Source organism: Monomorium pharaonis, chromosome 3, assembly GCF_013373865.1.
Source record: "Monomorium pharaonis isolate MP-MQ-018 chromosome 3, ASM1337386v2, whole genome shotgun sequence".
NCBI classification, from domain to species: domain Eukaryota; kingdom Metazoa; phylum Arthropoda; class Insecta; order Hymenoptera; family Formicidae; genus Monomorium; species Monomorium pharaonis.
In genome coordinates, this window is record NC_050469.1 from 21646550 (window position 1) to 21671568 (window position 25019).

The following is a 25019-nucleotide window of genomic DNA, read 5'->3' on the forward strand; positions in this document are numbered from 1 at the left end:
AAGAGAAAAAGAGAGGAGAGAGAGAGAGAGAGAAATGCGTGCGACGCGAATGGATTCGATCGGCAAAAGGCGGCCAGTCGCGTGGCCGGTGATTTAAGTATTTGTTTGCATTTTTTGTCTAATAGCCAATTTTTAACCGCTAAACTGGCGTCATCTCTTCTCGCTTTGTACAGGATTTCCCAAGATATTTTAACATCACACTACAAAATTTCATTTTATTTTTTTTTTGCAATTCTAGAGAGAAATGTTTCAGACAAAAATGATATAGTCTGTAAAGGAAAACGAAATATAATAAAACCGGTTTTTCAAAATAAAAAGAAACCTTAACCAGATTTGCCTCCCTCCAAGCCAACTTTTGTCTGCAACATTTTTTTCTCAAGTCGAAGATGGATAAAATTTTAAGGAGTAACGTATTTTAAAATGATACGAATATATTTTAAAGACGTTAACATGGAGTTTATGGTTATATCGCAAACGCGTCTTTGGAACTTATCGTATGTTTCACCACGCCGATACGCGATATCGGATTTCATTTGGGAAAAAACTTGCATAAGAGTATATACGCGGTCGTGATGCAAAGTGCAAGATAAGGTAACGAACTATCATGGCATAAAAATACCGCGAAGAAAGTTGTTTTGCAAGAGATAATTGCGGTGTGTGGGAAGTAAAAACGCTTCGTCTCACATACCTGCGCCGCGGATACTTGAGTACGAGAGTTAATTAATATCGAGCAAAAGGCGTCCACAACGACGTGGTTTTCATCGTTAGATACTCTCACGTAGGAAATTATCGGATACTACCTATAATACCTTCGAATGGATTTTAGATCGTTTTGAAGCTCCTCTCTCTGTCTCTCTCTCTCTCCCTCCGTCCATCCTCCGTAATAAACGCGATGATATTCCCGATGCGCGAAGTTTCTGAAAGGAAACCTGGTCCTCCTGTGGTCAAGGACGAGATTCGTACGGTCAGGTATTTTCGTCGGGCGCGGGAGGGGAGCGAAGGGATCGCGACGAAAAAAGAAAGGACATGGGCGGTGCCGATTCCACGAGTCGACGACGTGTCTCGCCTACCCACGCTGTGTGGAGACGAGTACGTGCATCGGCACCGGCACTTCCTTGACGTTTTTTCGCTTATCGCCGCGTGATAAGAGCCTCGCTCCACCTTGCTCGACCACGAGAGCGCGTGTGACTCACGCCAATTTTGACTATACACACATACTCACACACACACACACACACACACACACACACACACACACACACACGCACGCACGCACGCACGCACGCACGCACGCACGCACGCACGCACGCACGCACGCACACATACACATACACATACACACATGTTCGATGGAACGTGGTTGGTCGCTGATTACGTTCCTCCTCGACTTTGATCCCGTACGTGGAAGCAGGTGTTGGCCGTTCCGTCATCTGGAAACTCATTCCTTCGAATCTCAAATATTGTCGCTAATATCTCAAACATTGACAGAAGACTATATTTGACATGTCAGTGGGAAATGATGCGAAATTAGAATTATGTCGTAATCCTAAATTTTGCAGAAATAACCATTATTATTATTATTATTATTATTACTATATAAATTTTGGAATTGGATGGATTGCGTTGGCTCTCAATGTTTCTTATATTATTCATGTTATCAAGAAATATTTAAAAATATACTTTGAAAAATGAATAGGTAGAATTTTGATTTATTTTTAAATAAATTTTAAATCTAATTTACCGTAGAATAATTAATTAAAATCCTTATTGATACAAAATACAATTGTGTACGCAGAAAAAAATGTACTTGTGCACTTTTTAAGCTGTATAAAATCGAAATCGAAATTAGGAAATACACTGGCACAAAAAAAAACGAGACAAGAATTTTGATCGAATTTTTAGACAATCTTCAAAGTGATGCAACTTTGCGAAAAATCATCCAAATTACATGTACTTTTTTTAAATTAAAGGGCAAAGACTCTACTTTGAGAATCCCTGGACTAAAGTTTGATTTGTTAAGTGTAAATCTTTTGTATCGCATGAAAACTAAATGTTTTTTAATTAAAAAAAAAAATAAAAGTTTGTTATCATTTTTCACAAGTTTCTCTTTAAAATCTTGCTAATATTAATCCATTTTTGTTGGTTGCACACGAGTTTGAAATTTGCACTGCATTTTGGAGTATTTTAGCAAATAAATGTGGTATTTTTTGAATATCAATATGATATTGCACATTGATTTTATTCGTGTTTAACTCAATCATACTGCCGTCATCAGAATGACCCGATGTGCACCACGTGGAGATTGACGGTCAGATTTTGCACATCATGTGGCTCTGAAATTCATCGGTGGAAATTTGCACTTACTGATCTGAATATAGCGGATAGTTAATGCGCCAATTTTACTGAAGTCAACAGAAGGTTCGCAATTTTAGCAGCCTGCTCAGATCACACATAAATATACACATACTCATACATAAAAAATAAAAATTCCAATTTTATTTGCAAATTTCAAACTCGTGTGCAATCAGCAAAAAACATCGTATCGACATGCTTTTTTTTTAATTGCTTAGAAAAGAATGAACTTTAAGAATCTGGATTATTAGCAAGATTTTAACGAGAAACTTGTGAAAAATGATAACAAACTTTTACTTTTTTCAATTAAAAAAAAAACATGTTTGGTTTTCATTCGATACAAAAGGTTCACACTTAACAAATAAAACTTTCGCCCAGGGATTCTCAAAGTAGAGACTTTGCCTTTTAATTTAAAAAAAGTACATGTAATTTGGATGATTTTTCGCAACGTTGCATCACTTTGAAGATTGTCTAAAAATTCGGTCAAAATTCTTGTCTCGTTTCTTTTGCGCCAGTGTATCTAACAACTTAATTGAAATAACTGAACTTATCGGAAAAGAATTTTTTATTTGTACTTCCTTCAGATAGCGCGTGTTAGACTTATTGTACTACAGCGATATATGTTGATAAGATTTGATCGGAATGTAAAGAATAGGCCGCGAGAAGAATGTTGTACAAATATCGGTCGTTGTTTCACCGTGAAAAAATTGCGTTTACACAATGTCTTCCTGCCGCAATGATTTCTCTTCCTTGTACTACCGCGTGTCGCAAGTTTTCGTGTTTCCTCTCCGCTGCCAACAAAAAGTATTCGACGATAGTCGCGCGTTCGATAAGATAGCGAATCGTGCAGCTGTTCTCACACGCGCTGAACGGTGTGTGTAACTTGTAACTTTATATGTGCCGCATTAAAAAGGCGGGGCAGGGGGGGGGGAAAGAAGCACCTTTGTCAGCCAGATGACAGAGACGCGAATGCTCTTAAAAGCGAAAAAGTTGATTGCAATCAGCGCGTTTATTACGCTCGGGCATTACGCGCGCGCCGTAAAACTACCCCGAAAATAACCATAATTGGCGCGTTTAATATCTTCGGGTTCAAAGGAAATGCATGATTTATCGAACGTTCCGCGTAGACGGGTGGATCCTGCGTCGAGAAAATGACGTCATTTAGCCGGGGCCGGAACGGGTTTAAACGCGATCCGAGTTTTTATCGCCCTCGTATTACATACATAAGAAGCGCGTGTTTAGGCGTCGCCGTGCACCATCTCGTCTAGCCTCCTCTTAATGAGTTTGTCGCGCCCGTAACCGAGCGGATGTGTTGGGGATTTGGCGGCAGAAATTTGCGTCAGAAATTCCATACGGGCCTCGTCATAATTCTCTCGTCACAATTCGGCCGCGAGCGAGCGAGCGTGTGTGTTAGTTGTTTGGACAAGCGATGCTCGGAATTTCAACTGGTATCGGTGCGGACATTCGGTGCCCCGCACACTCGTTGATGTTTCACGGTTGCTCTGTCGCGAAAAACCGCACGTTCGTTTACAAGGAACGTAATCGCGATCTGAAACCGCTTGAAATTTGTTATCCCGTCGCGCTCCCTCTATCTCGGTCTACCAGACCGTGCAAATCGGAGTAGACGAGTGGTCGGGACACGCCGTTCCTTTGTCCCGAAAGGAAATGATCGACCTAGCGACTCGGAGACGCGTATTAAACTCTCGATTTAATTTATGGAAGCTCGTGAACGGTATCGTAACGTCGGAGGCACACGAAAAGTCTCCCGTTTTCGCTGACGAGGTCAGATTTTTTGTCGCTTATTTTGCAGCGTAGTAGACGCAATTCTGGTATACAAATAACGCGAGGCGACTCTCGAGGCGAGACCTGAACAAAAATACAGTAATCGTCTTCTCTCTTTCTCGTCGCTTCCCCCCCCGCCCATTTTTTTTCTTTACCTAGACTCGTAGAATGAGAGTCGATGCTCGTCGTGACTCACGCGTGACTGATTCGGTAAACTCCGAAGGTAAACAGTCCAACGACGGTCTCTCCGAGGAGAAGGTAGGAAAGCGATAGCGCGTGAGAGGTAAAGTGACAGAGAGCACGAGGAAAGAGAGAGCGCCGGGGTGAAGGCGGAGGAAGGTTGGGATATTCGTTGGGAGGCCGATCTTGAGACGCCATCTTAGCGGTTTGACAGAGTCACCTTGGCGAAACGTGGTGGCTTACCGTTGTAAATGTGCGAATTTCTCGTCGGCGATTCCTTCAGTAAGAATCGAATGCTAATTTTATTTCCGCAAAATTTGACGCTTTTTCATTTTTTTTATTCCAATTTTTTTTTTGTTTTTTCAATAAGTGATTCTATAATACCTAGCGCATTGTTGCGATCTGTTTGAGCTACGCTGAGAAAAAAATATGCGATATTTGCATAGTAAAATAAGTACACAGAAAGAAAGATTTCTTTGGATTTAATAAACAGTTTTGTTCGACTATTCCAAAGCATACATTTCTTTGGTTTTAACAAATTTTAAACTGATTTCTTTAGGTTTAATAAAATTTATTAGAAATAAAGAAATGTGTATGCTTTGGAATAGTCAAACAAAACAGTTTATTAAATTTAAAGAAATCTTTCTTTCTGTGTATTATTTTTAGAATAATTATTACTATAATATTGGTAATAGTTTAACTTATTACATTAAACTCTTTTGACTAATATTATGATCATTAGAACTTTAATATAGTTTAAACAGACTATAATTTATGTTGTTGAATAACTGTAAAAATATGGTTGGGTCCAAATGTAATTATAAAGCATAGCAATATTGCTGGTTACCGCAACTATTTTTTTCCTTTGGTGTCTTATTGAATCGCGTTGAAAGATTACACCGTACAGATACTTTTCTTTTGAGTTATTTCTTCGCTCTCTTATTTCTCCCGCAAAATGTGCTACTCATTGCAATCTCGAAGAAACTCATCATTGACTCATCAGCCTTTTCACTTTCGACGCCTTTATATCTTTGTAACCGAGTTATAAATCAAAATTCTATTAAAGCACTGCCTACCCGAAGTTTAATAAAATATAATTTTGTCATCTACTTTCTTTTATGGAGCTTAATTCGCCAGAAATTAATTCTTCTTTTTACAATCGCTAATTATTCAAAAATTAATGAATTGTTTAATATTTTCGGAAATATCGAAATTAATCAATCAGTTTTTTGAAAAAAGAAATGCGATGAAAAGTTAGCGGCTGTCTTTTCCATCAAAAGACCCTAACTTTTTCCCCTCGTTTAACATTTATGCTCGCTACTCGCGATAGCGTAATCGGCGACATATCGGAAGGGCTCTATCGGGGTGGAACGTTCTTTTGCATTTAGCCGGCTTCTCGGAACTCTAGAATTTGCAGTGCTGCAACGGGAAGGTAGCACACGGCCACGCGGGGTCTCCGCCTTGCGGCATTAGCCCGATTAGTATGCGCATTAGTATTCGCGACCTGCTACGTAGCGTGTGTGGTAGTCTCGCACGCGGAGATACCGCGCGCAGAAACATTCCGGAATTCACGCGGAATTCTCGCCTCGGCCGTCTCAGGGCCGCCGCCGTCGCTCGACCGGCATGATCGACGTACCGGCGATCGTTACGACACTCGCTTTCGAGATACATGCCGTATCGTCGGCGCGAAAGCAGCGTGCGTGCGTAAAAAATGAGTTTGCAGACGGAAGTATTAAGCGTCGTTTAATGCCTATTATTAAAGCATTATTAAGATCCGTCTTGACGTCCCCCTTTACAGAATAAAGGAAAAGGTGGTATTATGTTCTTTGTATATCGAGGGAAAAAAGTTGTTAATTTGACTAAATTCTTCAACTTGATTAAATTTCTTCAGTTCAAGTATTTTATGCGCTTAAATGTATACGCAAAATGTAAATGGAGAACCATAATATACCATCTTATGCTCTGTTAAACGATTTTATCTTTATAATGAGTGAAAAGGTTGAGCGCAGAGACTATGAAATGAAAAAAATTAGGATTTTCCGGTTGTAAGTCATAAATCTCATTTATTACAAGAGTCAATGCTATTATGATGTTTTAAAATTTTCAAATTCAATTTATTTAAAAGAAATTTGTCATTGCAAACAAGTCTAAGACATCATGTATAATTTATATTTAAATATACAATACTTCTTACAAAAAAATATTATATTTTATACATTTTCGGGGGAGGGAGGGATATTTTGAATTTTAAATGTCGCGTTATTCAGCGCGGTATATTTATTTCTGCATTTCTCACCTGCACCTGCCGTCTGCATTCTCGTGTCGCAATTTTTGACGGTGCTGTATCCCCCGAAGTCGCCGCGCCATTTCGACGGTGCGAGTTTTCGTGGGGTCAAGAGGCAACCCGTTCTCGTCAGCAGTTTTTCGTAATTCCCCGTTGCCAAGTGGCCAACGCCGTAAAGAACGTCGCTCTTGCGCAACGCTTGCATACATACATCGTTATCCCTGTCCGTATATGGTGCGAATCCGATTGATTTTGCCCGTGCATTACCGTATATGGGTCGTATCTGGACTGTAACGGTTCGACAACCACCGACCGCGTGATTTACTTTAATACTTTGCTTTACCTTATTCATCGTCGCTTCTCATCCTTTCGCAAACTCGGTTGTCACACGCATGTCGCACGCATCTATGTGAAAATCTTCCTCTCAATCCCTTTTTTACATTTCTAGCACTTTTTTGTATGCACTTTACATTAAACATCTTATTAATAGTTTATTTTTCATTAAGTACTTACTTATTAAGTATATCTATATTTTATTAATTACTTTTATAATATAAATTTAATATTAATTTAATTGTTTGTATGATAATATTGTAATGGTCTTATTAATTATAGTATAATTTACCGTGCAAAACAAATTTTGAGAAGATATGCGCGAGAATACTCCGATGTTATATTAAAACTTAATTCACATAAATTATCGGAGCGAATTTCTAAGAATTTTCTTCTATACATATGCAATTAAATCATGAATATTTATTTTGAGGAGATCATATCAGCCTTGTTAAAAGAAAAATATACACACAGGTATGATAGACGGAACATGAGAAATACATAAGTTCTCCATTTAAATTTCATTACAATCATTACATTAGACTTTCATGTCGCGGTCGTGTAACAATTGTAGATTAGACCTCAAAGTAAAAGTTAAAATACAAATCTTCGGCACCCAATTATCGTACGCTTAGTCTTCGTTCTCGTCTTCGTTGGCCGGGTATCGATCCCCGATACGCAATCGCTGTGCAATCGCAATCCTCGATACGTAATACGACACGGGCTTTAAGCGGGCTTCAAACAACCGCTCAGCAAACCGTTCCGCCGGCCAATTATTTGCCGAACCAAGATAAATATCGCGCCGCGATGTACGTCCGTGACGTAATGCCAATTGTCAATTGTAATCGCACGCAATACACGCTCGCTTCTGCATCATTCCCGGAGGATAACGAAAAATCTTACCTCGGCGAGAGTTTTATTGCAACGCCGCATATAAAGTTGCAATACTGCAATAGCCGTTCGTGCGTGCATACGCGTTTACGTTGCCTCGTTCGTTGCGATATCTGTATCGCATTGATAAATATTTGTCGAGCGAACGCGTTTGGTGGCGCGTTTAAAATTCGTCACGCAAAATGCATTCGTCGCGAAATATTTGACGCGCGAGAGAAGGCTCCATCGTCTGCCGGAGGCCGCCGAGGCGGTCGATAAATATTCGCTAAAGCGATACACAATTGTCGCCCCGGGGCGCGACGAGATAATGTATGTCGATGCGACAATATGTCGAAATTGTGTGTGTGTGTGTGTGTGACAGTCTCATTTCTCATATACGTCGCGAATACTCGGCATGCATATAGAGAGGAGGCCGACTTTTAGTAAACTGGTATTTCTTGCATTCCCGTATCTGGAATAATTACAACACCGCGACGGTGCCATTTTTAGAGAACGGTCGGCCGCAGGGGGAGGGAGGGGGAGACGCGGTGTCGCACACTTTTTTTCGTCCTTTTAAAGACGTAAAACGCAGTGCGCTCTTTGAATTGCGCAACGGCTTCGTTTTCGCGCGTGATCATCGCGACTTTCGGTCTAATACGATGTCGGTCAGCTATCTACTTTTAGCGAAGACCTGAATTTCTTTGATACAAATCTGCCAGCGATAAGAATCGAGAGGGACGTTGATGCTAAATTTAGGGAGTGACTTTAGACGGACGGCTTGCCTTTTTATCGTATAGAATTTATGGTGCTTCACGAATTACACTCGGAATAAATGTGTCCTCTTTAAGAAAGAAAAACTGCGCTTAACGGAGCAAGAATTAATGGAAATTGTAAAACACTTCGCGCGGCAGTGAATCTATGCCAATTTCACGAACGACATTTGCAGTCTCGTCGCGGAAGAAATCTGCTTTGCATTTGAATTGTAATTTCAATTTGTAATAAAACGGAGAAAAGAAAGTAGCTAATTTAGGATTCCTCGGAAGAAGTATCTAGTCACGACGCGAAAGAAAGGAAAAAAAAAAAAAAAATCGACGATGAGCGAGACGATACGCCACCGACAGCGAGTTTATGTTAATCTTTCAAGTAACCCGGCCGAGAGCGTCTTTGCTCCGCTCGCCCGTCTTTGCCCGCGACTTTGTCGCGAGGTTTGCGATCTTGTTTCGCAGGCCGCAACTTTGACCCGCAATAATAAAGCGTACCGCATCCAATCACGCTTTTACCGTTCGTTACAAATTGCACTTGATCACGCGCGCCGCTCGAGCGAGCGGATCGAGACTTTCGATCTTGTCTCGAACGAGGGCGATCGCGTTGGCAGCGGAGAAGAGGAGGCGACCAGATGCCGGCCGCGGGGGAAAAGAGGAAAAAAAAAAGGGACGAGAGAGGAGACGGACGGCCGCTTCGCAGGGTGGCGCAAAAAGGCAAAGACGAGTCCTTATAAGGACGTGCGTCCTTAACCCGCTTACTCGCGGCGGTGCCTTAAAGACTCCGTCGCGGCCGCCAGGGATCCGTCCGGTAACGGAGCTGGCAGGTCCGACGCCTTTTACGGTCGTCGTCCTGCATTCGCCTCGTGTGTTTGTTAACCGTCGCCGCGGCGCTACGAAAGAAAATTTCGTGACGAAACCCTCCCCGGGGCGCCGTAAAAAAGCCCAGCGATGTCCCATAATAGAAAATACGAGAGAGAGAGAGAGAGAGAGAGAGAGAGGAGAGCGCGTGTAACTTAAACCCCGCGAGTGACGCATCATCGTTGCGTTCGATCGGCATGGAAGATGATTCACGCGCACGAAAGATACCTCACGTCTTCGCGATAACACCATACACGTGAGGTCATTTAATGTAAATTTAATTCTGTGCAATCACGGAGACCTTATGACGAATTCTTCTGCCACATTCACGGCGAATTTCCGATTACATTTCGCCTCGCGGCACAATCAATCCTCTCGAGGGAATCTCACTTACACCCGTTTATATTTATATTTAAGAAAGAAAAAATGTTTGTCTTCCAAATCTCGCGAGAGGCAACGCCGTGCGTTTACTTTTCGCGGAACTTGAGAGACTGCCGTGTCGGTCGACTTATCTCGGATTTATCCTCGCCTACCGGATTCGGCCGTGGAGCCTTATCGACAGCATACCTCCGCGTACATTTGGAGATTGCCGTATCCTCCTTGCGGTGAGAGATGTCGGCCGCATTCGTGAGATGTAACGCACGCCGGCTGCCGATTTGCTTAGAAGGAGGCACCCGTCACGTCGCGTCGGCGAGGCATAAACAGGAATGTTGGGCAGGGTCGATGACACCCGAGAGCGCACCGAGAGAGAGAGAGACCGGTTTTCGAGGACCTCCGGACGAAACAGTCCTGCCTGGGGGGGAAAAAAGGGACAAAGGTTTTTTTCGTTCCACGGTTTGCGACGGAATTCGAAAAGCGTCGTCGGATCCGGAGCGGCTCGCGCGATTTTACGCGAATCCCTGCGATTCCGTAAACGCGAGCGTATGACGAGCTTCTCTCGTAACGATGCCAAGGAGAAAAATCATGAATTTCGAGGACACACGAGGCGATCGTTTCTCGAGATTCCTCGGGGCATTAATTTTTTCGATGATGCATCACAGAAAGATTGTAGATTTAATAAAATTTATTATAATACAAACGAAGAAATATATATAAATGCCCCTTGGAATAATCGAACAAAACTGTTCATTTGAAGGAAACAGTACGATTATTTGATTATTTATTAATAATGTTTGATACAATAAGTTATACTTTTTTTAGTCAATAAATTCAAATAAATAGGGAAACAATATTCAAAGAAATTTCTGAGGTTGTCGAATTGACTTGATGTATTGAATTCTCCTTTATTTTTAATATTTCTAGTGCACATACAATTTAAGTGTTTGAAGTATTTAAACCATTGTAACTTAGCTTTCAAGCCAAAGTATTTCTCTAAATTTACATTGAAATTAATGAAGAAAATAAAAAAGTTACTGCATCTTTAGACGATGATGCGATGGAAAATCCAAAGGAGAAGTGTGAAATACCGAATCGTTCCATTTTATTCGATTCATTCATCGCTTGTAAAACAGGTCGTGAAGCATCGCGATACAATAAGTCTATGAGGAAACAATGTGCCGCGTCATAAGATGAACTCCCGCAAACGTTATTTAAAATTCACCGAGCTCAGCTTACTCCCCGTTCCTTCTCGCGGACAGAGGAATCAGACGGGGAAAAATATAAACGTCGGTTAACGCTACGACTGCCGTTTACCAGTCCATAAGTGGGGGAAAAGTTACGAAAGTACGCGGTATAAATTAACGTTTTAAAATCTCGCCGTGAAGAACAAATAAACCCGGCACCGGTTCCGGGTGGCTTCTTCCACGAAGGAGAATGACGCGGGTAGCCGCGAGAGCGGACCGGGGAAAGCGAACGTGTGTGAATCACGCTGTAGGCAGCTCTCGAGGCAACCGGCCTGTGATTCGTCGCGACCTTTGAAAGTGGATATACACGCGATGAGCATGACGAGGAGCAGGAAAACGGCGACGACGACGACGACGACGACGACGATGATAATGGGTAATGCCGAAGAAATGTCCGGAACCCCGCGAGGCAATCGCCCGAGGGAACGTGCCCAGTTTGGGATCCAATGAGCAGGCAATCTGTCCGAGTAATTGTGTCGGCGGACCTAATGACGACGTGAATAATTAACGCGCGATTAAGTGCGTCATCGCGCGCCCGCCAGTGTGTTTTAATGGAAGGCAGATAAAAGCGAGAGGAACGTTTATTAACACCTACGCCCGCGCGCCGTCTCTCCCGCCGACGAGTAACGTATCGTAAACGTTTGCGACTGTTGCAACGATATCAATGTTGGGCGTTTATGCGTAAACAACGATAATTCACGTCCACGCGTAGGTTGGGCAAACTGTCTTTCTTGCATGAAATGTGTATACAATGTTATACGTATAAGTAGTAACGAAATCGATCACTTTGCGCACGAGAGAAAAATCGCTTTGTTGCGAAGGATACTTTAGCTATATCGAGATCAGCCCGCTATTTTCTTTCTTATTTTATATAAGAAAAGACATATTTGTAAAATATATTTTCTCACGTGCACAACGATAAGATGAGAAACGTGTCGTGTACAATTTATGTATATGAGAAGAAAAAATTAGTCTTAAATCTACAATTATTATCCTATAAGCAACACTGCAAAGCATATCCTCTTTATATATAAAGGACATGTATATTTTATAACGGAATATACAATATTAGAACGGATTTCTTACGTGTCCATTTTACTTAAGCGTGACTGGCGCAATTCTTAATGTGACATTTTATCTATGTATGACAATGTCTTTTATATAAATAGGACTGAAAATAATTATTATAGAATAGACGTTAAACCGGACATTATAAAGGATGTGGTCCGGACATTATAAAGGATGTGGTCCGTCATGTATATTAAAGCGGACGAAATAAACAAAACTATGCTGGCAACGCAATATGGCGCGAGCGGTAGCGATAGCTTTGTCGTTCACTGTTACAACAGTCTGTTAGCTTGTCTGCTTTGACGGCCGTTCTCTTCGCAGTTGTGATGAGTGTTTTTGTTGCTAATTGTTGGTGCTAGTTGTGGGTGTCGATCGGCGCGGTGGCCGTCGCGGTGGGTATGCGGCATGTGATTGCGAATTTGGGTTGCTTCCCGAGGATGGTGACGCGGGTGTGTGCTCCTCTTGCGGGCATTATTCGCCTTTACATGAGCGTGTGAGAAAAGAAGCACACGTTTGCGTTGGCATCCAACTCAAATTCGTCGCGGTCGCATGCCGTGCATTTGCCGCGGTGGTTGCCTCGTCGATCAGTGCCCGTGTTGGCACCAACGGTTAGCAATAGAGATGTTTATTGCAACTGAGGGGAGGGCAGCCGTTAGGGCGGACATTAGTCCGTTCTATTTATGAAGGACATTAAAGACAATGTCCTGCATATATAATTCCGTTTTAATTTCACACTTATCTAAAGTGGAAAAAAAGTCATTTTTTTCCATTATAGTTTCGCGGAATTTAGAGCGGATGTGTTTTGCAGTGAAGGATGTAAAATCTTGAAAAACTTGATAATCTTTAACTAACTTGCTCATCTGAAGATGTTTTGTACAGTTTTATCAAGAAAAATATTTCTTATTATTTAGTAATAATTTTCATTGAAAATTGAGAGGAAAAATATTAAATAAGACAACAATATTTTCCAATCAAGAATATTAGATTATTGTCAAAACAATGATTAGATAACCATAATATTAACCATTTTAGATAACCATAATATTAAAATAAAAGTATAATATTTTGCTATAATTAAAACCTATCAAACTCTTTAAAGAAGTTGTTATACTCTTGCTTATATATGAGACAATAATTGTTAAATTGATGCTAATTTTTTTGTATACTTTGCAGAGAGAATATATGTGTAAAAACGTCGCAATCAGGCGAGACAATACGGGGGGGAAATGTGTAAACGTTATTTTGCAAGTTACGAGCCAACCCTGAACGATACCATTCGCGTGCACTTGCACTGATAAAAGGTTAAATAACTTTGCTCCGTTTCGATATCACACTCGAGAGATTAAGCATCCCTTCGTTAGTCATAGGGGTCTGTCTGTCCGCTGTATACGCGAGATATATGATTTATTCGCTTGTTAGCGGATATCCTTGTGTCAGTTGAAACGTTCTTCACGTTACGACCAACACTTTCAGTCCACCCGAACCGAGTCGTAAATTATTTAGCTTATGCAAATTACAATAGCACGGCATTTTACACGTCGTTCCAATTTATTTTAACTCGTCGGTAAAACTAGGCACTAAGCAATAGAGCAGCTAGATAATTTTGATTGACATTAGTAATTGAATTAAGTTGTACTTTTCAGTCGAATGATGTATGCTTCCGGTGGATAAGATTTTATCTTATCGTAAAATTATGAAAAATTTATAAACGATAATACGCGTTTTATAAGTAAGTTATCTTGAAGGAAAGTCCATATTACGATATCAATAATCTAATTGCATAACTCTAATACATGTTGTAATACATGTTGTAAATCTGTATTTAAATATTCTTTTCGAATTTACAGTGAAAATTAAATTTAGGAATTATTGAATTGAGTGTTTCAAATAGAGCAGTAACTTCAACTTAAGTAACATCTGTCAACCAGTGTGTTTTTTTCCCACTTTTTAAATTCTATAATTTAATATGAATAATTTCCTTAAAAGAATATGTGACAGAACGATATGTGCATGACATTCTGTTATAATTTTTTCTTTTAAAACCGAAAGATTTAAACAATTCGACATGCAGTCGTAGTGGACATCCCCGTCGCGTCGCTCGCCTTCCAAAAATATGACGGAATCGTCCGAACAGCCAAATACGTTATTTTCATTTGCGGTTTATCTCTGGATCTGGAGGCTTTCGAGAGACTCGCCGAAACAGCTCGCCGTTTCGTCGAGGATAGCGAGAGTCAAGGCTCTCAGTTTCAGGACCACCGGTCGGTACGGGCAACGTTGGCCTGGCCGTATGCATACTATGCGTGCGTGTGTCGGCGCGGCGGAGAAAACGTGCCAACGTGCGAGAGAGAACGCGCGGCCGGGCGAGAAAGGGAGAGCGCGCGGAGGTAGAAGACGCCGGAGAGCGGCGAACCAGAAGTATATACGCCGGCCTCCTTCTGCTGCTACTTCGCTCTCTACCTCGCGCTCCGCGCGAACCGGCATCGCATGGTGAGCGTGACGTCATCGATCGGACATTCCATCGAGCTTTACGTGCCGTTCCAGCTCCCTTCTCGCACTATTGCGGCAGAATTCCTGGAATGCTCATCGGCGTCAGCGGAAACAATGCTCACGCCGAAACAATTAGGTCACGCGAATGGGTCCGCGAGGGAATGCTTTCGCTTTTATTCAGTTTCAAGAGGGGCTGAATGAGGCGATCGGCTCGATAAACGGATAATCGTTATGAAAGAGATAATATTCTTGCCCGAAAAAGATACGAATAATGATACGAAATCATTAGGACACTAATTAACGAATGAGATAAGAGGCTTTTACTTTCACGGAGGAAATGCTAAAAAAAAAATTAGCCTAACTTTTGTATGTCAGCTTTTAAATTGTACAAATGCGGAGCTCGATACGATCGAACTGTAATAATCGAAATCCTTTCTTGTGTTACAGACATACTCTGGCCTCTTTTGCGTCGTAGTAAACCCTTATAAAAGACTGCCGATATACACAGAGAAGATTATGGAAAGGTACAAAGGTATCAAGAGACACGAAGTGCCACCACATGTATTTGCCATTACCGATACGGCTTATCGTTCCATGTTGCAAGGTAACAGCGTAATTGAAATTTTTTTTATTAACTATCTATTTTTATACCATCATTAACAGGTACATTAAAGTCTACCGTTCGAAAGAAGATTTCAAGCCGACCAATTACACTGCCGCTCAAAAGTATTTGCCCACTTTCTTAATTAAAAAAAGAGTGAATTCCAATTTTCTCTCAATCTTCTAGATATTAGGTTTAATAATAATCTTGATTATAATAATCTTGATATGAAATATTACATTCTGCATATTATGGAATGTAGTAGAATTTGAACGGAATTTCATAAAAAGACATATAAAGTCGGAGTTGGCAAATACTTTCGAGCGACAGTGTACATTCTTGATTTAAGCCTAAATTATGATAATCAATTCACTTGCAAAGTTAAATTATTTTAATTTTGCGCGATAGAGACAAGAAAATTATAATTGACAAATAATCTAGTTATTATTTTACACGCTTTTTAAAATTATTTTTGTTGTATCATACGTTATAATTTTTCATTCATATAATTTCATTCTCTTTTCTGCATGCAATATACATTATGTTTTAGACAAAATACTGTCAGAGAATTCGCGTCTAAACGTATTAAATATATTTTTCTTTTTTTATATATTTTTTCTCTCTATATATTATTCATTAGTCAGCATATCGCCAGACACAAGAGCACAATTTTGCGTCTGTTGCAGACCGTGAGGATCAGTCGATTTTGTGCACCGGCGAGTCCGGCGCGGGCAAGACCGAAAACACGAAGAAAGTGATTCAATATTTGGCCTACGTGGCCGCGTCGAAACCCAAGTCCAACGCGGTAAGTCAACGTCCATTAGCACGTACATCATCATCATCGTCGTCATCGGCGGCTGTTTCCGCTGCGCGGCGAAGCCATTGTGCCTCGCGCACGCGCTCGCTCGCCGAAGACACGCGCGCGCTCGACGAATTGAACCACCGCCGTCTCTATACGAGCCATTTAACCTCCCGATGCTCCCGTATAGCGCGAATGCTCCTCTCGCGAGCTTCCTGAGGCTCGCACGAGACTAATCTCTGTCTCCCCCCGGAAATACGCAAGTAGAACGAAACTGGAAAACAAAAGCGACGTAGGCGCTCCGCGCGAAAGATTTTTCGAAGGTTCAAAGATATCGAGAATATTTTTCGGCGTTTTACGTCGAGATGTTTAAAGAGACGGAAGAAAGTGTTCAACGCGTTACATAAACCGTCTCCGGAACGTTATGTTAATTAACGGGATGACGCGATTACTATAATTTGAAGCAGGTGAAACTGGAATCGTACGACGTACTGTCTTCCGCACAGCTCAGTTTCCCTAATAAATAACAACTTGTTCCATATACATATATCGGTCCTCCTGTACTTTTTAACCGGCCTAAAATGACACGGTACGCGCGTGCGTAATAATGTCGTTACGGCTGAAAGGTTTCGATTACCTCACGCACAATTATGTTTACGCGATAGATGTCTACCTCACACAGCCACTATGCCAACCATGCTGCCAAGGTTAATGACCAAAGCGGCTGTATCGAAATGGCACAAGCACAACAAGAGACCACTACAATACGCTACCCCGGTAAATAGATTTAACTGCAACAACGGCGTTTGTTACCCGAGCGATCGTGGCATGTGATTACAATGTTCGGCCGTGAACGTGTTCAGCCAATTTATTTGGCGCGGCTTTTTTTTTTCATCTTCCTAGTTGAAGTGTCATCAAAACACGCCTGTTTTCCTGGATGTAAACCGAAGTGAGAGAAGGAAGACTCGGATACGTCCCACGATTATATTTCCAACGCGCGTTTATAACTTAATGAGTCTTAACTGAATCTTAAATGGGCCGTGTTATTGTTTTCATTTTAATATTTTCGATGTTACGAATCTCATATTATTCGAAGCAGCCATTATCTTAATTTTTGTATGAAAAGTGTTCAACGTTTCGAGTTACCGTCGAGTCTTAGAGATATAGAACCGCAAATTGTTTAATGTCAATGAAGAATTCAGAGTCGGATGGTTAGACGCGCGCGCGACGAGAATGCGGATAATCAGCGTTAAAACGAAATTTCGCATAATCGAGTCACCGCACAATCGCGTCGGCCTTTCCGAAGCTCGCTGCCGTTGCCACTCGTTTCCGTTGCCGGAAGTGCAAACCTCAAAATCCGATTCGTGACGTCCTCGCCACAGACTCGCGGTATCACGAATTCCATACTCGTTATTATCGAATTAATACGCGAGAGAGACACACGAAGAAGTCAGCGTGTGCAAAAAAAAAAATTGCTCGTTAAAATTCCTTACGTTATCGCTCGAGTGAATTTTTATGCTTGAATAATTAATTCTGGAATATCATACATACTTTTTCGTCAAATCATTGTTAATATGGTCTTTTATAGTTACAATAGAAAGTTTAATATTGTATTATAAATAATTATTCTGAAAAATATTATAAAAATATTATGTCTTTTTTTAAGTATAAATAAATATTCTCTTTTTAAAGAGATTGAATGTGGATTGAGAAAAAGTTGAAGAATTTTTTGTTAGATATTTGTTAAGAAATGAGAGAAAAAAGGAAGAGAGAGCACGAGATTGAGAGCCTCTGCCGTACAGTTTTGTGTACAGTGACTTCTTTGTTCTCGCGCGTTTCGCCGGGATACTTGAAGAGTATATAATCCGAACCATCGCGCGAAGCGCAATATTATTAATAAATCGAGAAAGATGCAGGCAACGAACGCCGCTATTTTTCCGAATCGCAAATTATTACGTCGAGGTTCGGAGTAGAAGGATTAAAAAAAAAAAAGAGAGGAAAATGCGCAGATATGATCTTCAACTGGTAACATTCAGGCCTGTTTGCCTGACGTTCTGACCTCGCGGAATCTTGTAACCTCCTTTGTAAGTTTTATAAGTCACATGGCTATATTTAACGTCCGTGAATCAGATAAAAATTTATGCAGAAATAATGGCGACCATGTGCCTAACGTAGACAATATAATTCAAGTCCCTGGCAAACATTTTAAAGACGTGGCGCACGTTGAGACGTTGAGTCGCTTTCGTAAATGGCAGTATATGGTAAAATATACAGAAGCCTCGGACTTTGAAAAATAATACAGTAATAATATCGAACCAATTATTTGAGAAATAACAAATCACAATTGTTAAATACATTAAAATTCTTAAAAGAAGATATGCTAAAGATATTTAATAATTTTACAAATAACGAAACTGAAAGAAAAGCTAAATTTCATTTCATAGCTTTGATGAAAAAGCGGAAGAAAAGGAAACACCTGATAAAGAATAATATATTTTCTTGTTTCTTAAATAATTGATCTTAATACAAACGATGTTTTCCCACGGCTGGTTTCAGGCTTGAAAACATAAAGAGCTTGCTACGAAGGGAGCAGCGTAGAGGAGAGAGCGTTTGAATTCTCCTTTCGAAGATTCGCGTGAATCGCGACTTCTCTCCATCCACTCGATCGAAGGTCGCCTCGCGAGAAAGAGAGAAAGAGAGCCTTAATACATTTTCGATTACCATAAGTCGCATTCGCATGACGACTCGAGCGGCGGATGGACGCTTGTTTATACGTTGATTAGGCCTAATCGATCTATATTGCGTCGCGTTGCTCATGATGGCACGAGAAAGAGGAAGGAGAACAGAATCAGAGACACGCGCGCAACGTTCTCACTGAGGAGCCTCTCCTTTTCCAGACAAACGATTCACTTATCGGACCGCGAGTCTCTTTCCGATTCTCTCTTGAGTCACGCGAGCCGGCTTGCCCGCGCGTGACTCATCTCGCGAGCGCAGTATCTAGGCCTGCCATAGATAAAAAAAAATGGGAATTTGCATTCCAGGTGATCTGTCTCGCGTTTTGTCTCAACTGCATTTTTTTTTTTTTTTTTTTTTTTAAACTAATTTGGAACTGTCGTTTTGCGAGACCTTCGTAGCCGCACTTTTGAACCTTATCTTTATCACTGCGATTTTAAATTCTATTGCCTGCGACTAAGAAAAAAAAAGCGAAATATTCCGCGAAATAGTGCACACCATTAGTAAAATCTATACATAATGTTGAACATCGAGTTTTAAACTAATCCCATTGCGGCACTTCGACGGTCTTTATCGCTTCTTGTCGTGATCGTAATTGTCGCAAAACTAATCTTTGCAGGTCGCATAGAACACGCAATCGACGCAATTAAATTTTCGTGTTATCTGTTTGATTTTTTAACGGCCTTTATTAAATCGAGTCAGTGTACATGTATATATAGCATGTCGATGTATAATAAGTACGCACACATATTTAAAGCACACATATCTAATACTTTGTACAGTAAACTTTGATCAAGTTGAAATTGTAGTTGAGTAAATAACATGGAAGTGTTGGTTATATTAGTGAAATGGTGACAGGGGTATTTTTGTTCTTCGATAAGTCTGGAGAGAGTAGTGTTCTTTTCAGAAACGATAAAAACCTAATTTTGCCCAAGTTTAAGACCAAATATTGCAAGTTACTGAATTAAATTAATTCTTTACGTATAAAAGTGCTAATTTACGTAATGTAGAAATTTATCTTTTTTTATCTCTTAAAGCGGTTGGAGTTACAATGAATATTGATGGACTCGGTCCTTTATTCAAATTTTTTAAATAAAAAATAATATTTTAATAGGGTGTTTTTGTCATTATAGGAAGTATATATGTTTGTACATTTAGTTTATTTGTTTTATATTTTCTCAAATTTAATATTCAAAAGTTAAGTGGTTTTTTCGTGATTATATGATTAAGGAATTTTACTCATAATTTGGAAAATTCTTCGAAAATTCAGAAATTCCCAGGAAAGAATTTCCAAGAAAATTTCTTCACAAAATTTGAATATAAACACCCTGTTCAATAATAAATATATCTCTTAAAATCACAAACATTTTGATCTGCCGAGAATCGCACGTGTCGTTCAATTCTATTTTGCACGCACAAATCTCGTTGGTATTTGACCTTTTTCAGCCATATCAGATTTCTTCTTATAATGTTTCCTCCTCACTGCCGATCGCACGGCGTTTGTACATGCAAAAGTGTATGTGTAAAAAAAAAAGTCTGTAAAACGAGAACACTCGCCTACGGTATGACTGCATGCTATCGCATCGGCTGCATTATCGTCTTACTTTTGTTCACAGCCAGCACATTCCTGATCGTTTCGCATGCACAAGAGCAAATAAGCTCGCTTATTTCGCCGACTCGCCGCTACGGACATTTCAAACCATTCTGATCGGGGCGTTACTTCCCGAAGTATACAGGGTGCCCCGCAGCTGCCGAGTTTTTCTTTTTTAAACGTCATTAATTCCTTGATGTTTGGAGTCAACGGTTTCTTGGCAAACGTTTCTCTGTCGTATATATCATACCTTTTTCTTTTCAATGCTAAATACTTATTGGATTTCGAGTGTCGGATTGAATTTTGATTGAATTATGATTTGCGTGAAATTAATTAATTCGAATCTGCGAAAGTTCTTTAATCTTCAATTTTAGCTATGTATTCTCATCAATTGATTTTCGCTAATCAATTGAGTATCAGCTTCTCGAATCGGTTTCAAATTCTATCAAGAATACGAAAAATAATGTCACGACATTATTATATACCCATCGACATTATTATATAAAAATTTTTAAGTCTTATTCTTATCTATTTCGTTTCTCAAAATCAACCGAAATCAAAATCGAAACAAATCCAACAAAGAAAGCAATTTTTAAAATGGAAAAAAGAAAGAACTGGCTCCGCCATTGGTCTGTTAGGATTTGACTCGAGTGTGCATTTATTCGCCGGTTCGTTGTTCGTGTACTTTCCATTCGGTACACGGACGCGAGGAAATCGCATGGACCAAGGGCGAACGATCGACTCGAAAGCCATGCCATGGTCAATTCTGATCTAATGCTGAAAATTCTTTTATTTTCGGTGCTGACTTTTGGCGGCCGCCCACCTAGACTCCGAGCCCGGCATTAATCATAGTAAGTCAACGAAAGAAACAGAGGCCCGGCTCAGGCGGCTGACGACGCCTGTGGCGCGGTGCTTCGTATTATTTTCCCGCTTATCCACCCCTTACTAACAGACTCTTTTGATTTTCGATTTATCTTTAATGGCGCACGTACCGAGAGAGGGAGAGATCAGGATATATTGTCGCAATAACGTCACGCATTTGCGATTTCGAAAAATATGTTACAACAAATTATATAAAAACACGTAAACACAATGTATTGTACATATACATGTATATATTTATACAATATTATCCATTTTTATTAAAAAAAATTGTAACATGGTGGGGATGTCTATTTGATAAGAAATTGCCATATATGATGTAAAATAAAGATGGCATTTTGAAAAAAATTGCGAGATGAATATTTTAAAGTTATATTTTTATACAGAGTTATATCAATCTTTGTAAATCTTTATAAAAAGTAGTACATGTTAATAAAACAATGATCTCTCGGTACTTGCATACTATTCCCGCATAGAGATATAATTGTATCATTTTATGTTACTTTCCTGAAAAATTAATCGTCACAAAACCGTCGGAACTATCGATGTTCTCGTGGCTAATGAAGCTTCCTCTTGCCTCTTTTTACCTGCTTGCGGATCCAGGGATCTGGGAGTGTCACGGAAAAGTTTGCGGTAATTAACGTGAGAGAGGGAGAAAGAAAGTGGGAGGAAACGATATTAACACTGGTGTGGTGTCGTGATAAATGTTTTGCTTTACAGCTTGCTTTTGTTGTCAATTATTATTGTTTACTTCTTTTTTTTTTTAGCATTTTGATGCGCTGCAGTTTAACTACTTGCAAAAGGTAGCAGTCGATCTTCGTTGCTTGATACACGTAACACACGCGCTTATGTTAATCGTAATACGTTATTATACATCGCTGAGCAAAGGAGCGTGAAAGATTTCGTTATCGCTTAAGCATACGTTAAAATAAAAGTAAAAGTAAAAATATAAAAGTCTATGCTCTACGTCTTTTCAAATAACATTGAATAATATTCAGACGTTTGAAGATAGAAAAATAAATGTTTTATACTTGTAGATAATTTTTTTTACTTTATTGATAGAAATATTCTTTAATAAAATTTATGTTGATTTGTCATAGAAATTTTTTTAGAGGAAAATTTTCACGCCAATCATGCTTCAAAATAAATTAACTGAATTAATTATGTGTTCTTATATTTAAAGGATTAATGTTTCAAAATGCTTAGTTAAGTTTCGAAATAACTTTGTCTTTTTACGTTTTCGATATTTTTAGATAACGATTATTATAATTACCGTTACTTATTTATTATCGACTATTATACATATTTAGTTTTTATATATATTTGACGTTAAATCACGAACATTATCGTGCTTTATATTTTTTACGAAATATTTAAGATTATACTTTTTAATATATTAATTTAAATGAAGGTATTCAAAGAAAGATTTTTAAGACATTTATATTAATGCTATGATTATATATGTATATATATATATATACATATATATTATATAATGTTACAATATTATTTAATATTATACATTAATAGAATGATATTTTACATATTTATTAGATAAATTTTATGTTAATTGTTTTCAGCGTTTAAACAATTTAAAATTATTGTTTGTTTGATGGAATATTATATTTTGTCACTCATTTATGTTTGTAAACGACTTTTGTTTTCCGTAATAATTCTATTTATATGTATAGATATGTCTAAATATTCAATTTGTTAAAAAATTCAAAGAACTCGTTGGGTTTGCTGGTGTCACTTGCTTTGGATTAAAAAGAACAACGAGTCTTTATACTATTATTTCTTTTATATCAGTATTTTATATTGCATTATACGCAATCTGTCATTTACTTTGCTCATTAGCGCTATTTCTATCAGTCTTAAAGAATAAATTCTCGGCAATGTGTTTATTATTAATTGTTAAAATTTTTTTCGTAGGGTGAGCTCGAGCAACAACTTCTTCAAGCAAATCCAATCTTGGAAGCATTCGGTAACGCGAAGACCGTGAAGAATGATAACTCATCCCGTTTTGTAAGTCACATTACCAATTATTCACTAAGAAAATCCATTTTAAATAAAACTGAGATGTAATTATGTTAAAATATGTATAATTTGTAATTTGGGTGTGCAATGTTCTTCTTGTAACATGTTTTTCCATTTTATTACAATTAATTGTTGTTATATAAATAATAAATATATTGCAGGGTAAATTTATAAGAATAAACTTTGATGCATCTGGGTATATCGCTGGTGCAAACATTGAGACATATCTTCTAGAAAAGTCGAGAGCCATTCGGCAAGCGAAAGATGAAAGAACTTTCCATATATTTTATCAGCTGTTGGCAGGCACCTCAGTAGAACAAAAGAGTGAGTAAAACAAAGAATTTTGATTATTTTTTACTTTTAATTTATATTCGACATTTATAACTTATAATGACTCGTTAATTTTTTAGAGGAATATATACTGGAAGATCCGAAGCACTATCCTTTTCTATCAAATGGAGCTCTACCGGTTCCTGGTGTAGACGATGCCACCGAATTCTTCTCCACGGTCAAGTCAATGCACATCATGGGCATGACCAACGAGGACTTTTCCTCCATCTTCCGTATTGTTTCCGCCGTGATGTTGTTTGGCTCGATGCAGTTCCGTCAGGAGCGAAATTCTGATCAAGCAACGTTACCGGACAACACAGTGGCGCAAAAGATTTCGCATTTATTGGGCCTAAGTGTGACCGAGATGACAAAAGCCTTCCTAAAGCCGCGCATCAAAGTCGGCCGTGATTTCGTTACGAAGGCGCAGACGAAGGAGCAAGTGGAATTCGCTGTGGAGGCGATCTCCAAGGCCTGCTATGAGAGAATGTTCCGTTGGCTGGTGAATAGAATCAATAGATCCCTTGATAGAACAAAGCGACAGGGTGCCAGCTTTATCGGTATATTGGACATGGCCGGTTTTGAGATATTTGAGCTGAATTCCTTCGAGCAGCTGTGTATTAATTACACTAATGAGAAGCTGCAACAATTGTTCAATCATACGATGTTTATTTTGGAGCAGGAGGAGTATCAGCGTGAAGGAATTGAATGGAAATTTATAGACTTCGGGTTGGATTTGCAGCCAACAATCGATCTGATTGACAAACCGATGGGCATTATGGCGCTTTTAGATGAGGAATGTTGGTTCCCTAAGGCCACGGATAAGACATTTGTGGAAAAACTGGTTGGCGCTCATAGTGTTCACCCGAAGTTTATGAAGACTGATTTCCGTGGTGTGGCCGACTTCGCAATCATCCATTATGCTGGAAAGGTGGATTATTCTGCCGCTAAGTGGTTGATGAAAAACATGGATCCATTGAATGAGAATGTCGTTAGTCTTTTACAAGCCTCGCAGGATCCGTTTGTGTGTCATATCTGGAAAGATGCTGAGATCGTCGGTATGGCGCAGCAAGCACTCACGGATACGCAGTTTGGTGCGAGGACGAGGAAGGGCATGTTCAGGACGGTTTCGCAACTGTACAAGGAACAATTATCCAAGCTGATGGTGACGCTGCGCAATACGAATCCGAACTTCGTCAGATGTATAATTCCGAATCACGAGAAGAGAGCCGGTAAGATAGATGCTCCACTTGTGCTAGATCAGCTACGATGCAATGGCGTGTTGGAGGGTATCCGTATTTGTCGGCAAGGTTTTCCAAACAGAATTCCGTTCCAAGAATTCAGACAACGTTATGAACTGCTCACTCCGAATGCTATTCCCAAAGGATTTATGGATGGAAAGAAGGCTTGCGAAAAGATGGTATGTATCTTTATATCCACGTTTTGACT

At 39.5% G+C, this 25019-nt stretch overlaps 1 protein-coding gene across 12 annotated transcripts in view; it reads left to right on the top strand.

Moving 5' to 3' along the window:
• LOC105837864 (myosin heavy chain, non-muscle) overlaps positions 1-25019 on the top strand; it is a 35477-nt gene that overhangs the window by 5394 nt on the left and 5064 nt on the right. For 2 of the 12 annotated variants that reach the window (XM_036285063.1, XM_036285061.1), the window contains exons 2-9: positions 15048-15204; positions 15888-16006; positions 21152-21175; positions 21810-21893; positions 21974-22009; positions 23139-23231; positions 23405-23567; positions 23654-24990. In XM_036285063.1, coding sequence (XP_036140956.1) covers positions 15048-15204; positions 15888-16006; positions 21152-21175; positions 21810-21893; positions 21974-22009; positions 23139-23231; positions 23405-23567; positions 23654-24990 — 2013 coding nt within the window. Of the gene's footprint in view, positions 1-15047; positions 15205-15887; positions 16058-16227; positions 16778-21151; positions 21176-21809; positions 21894-21973; positions 22010-23138; positions 23232-23404; positions 23568-23653; positions 24991-25019 lie in introns of those variants that run through there. The other 10 variants (XM_036285066.1, XM_036285062.1, XM_012683006.3 and 7 more) reach the window with 10 other exon arrangements.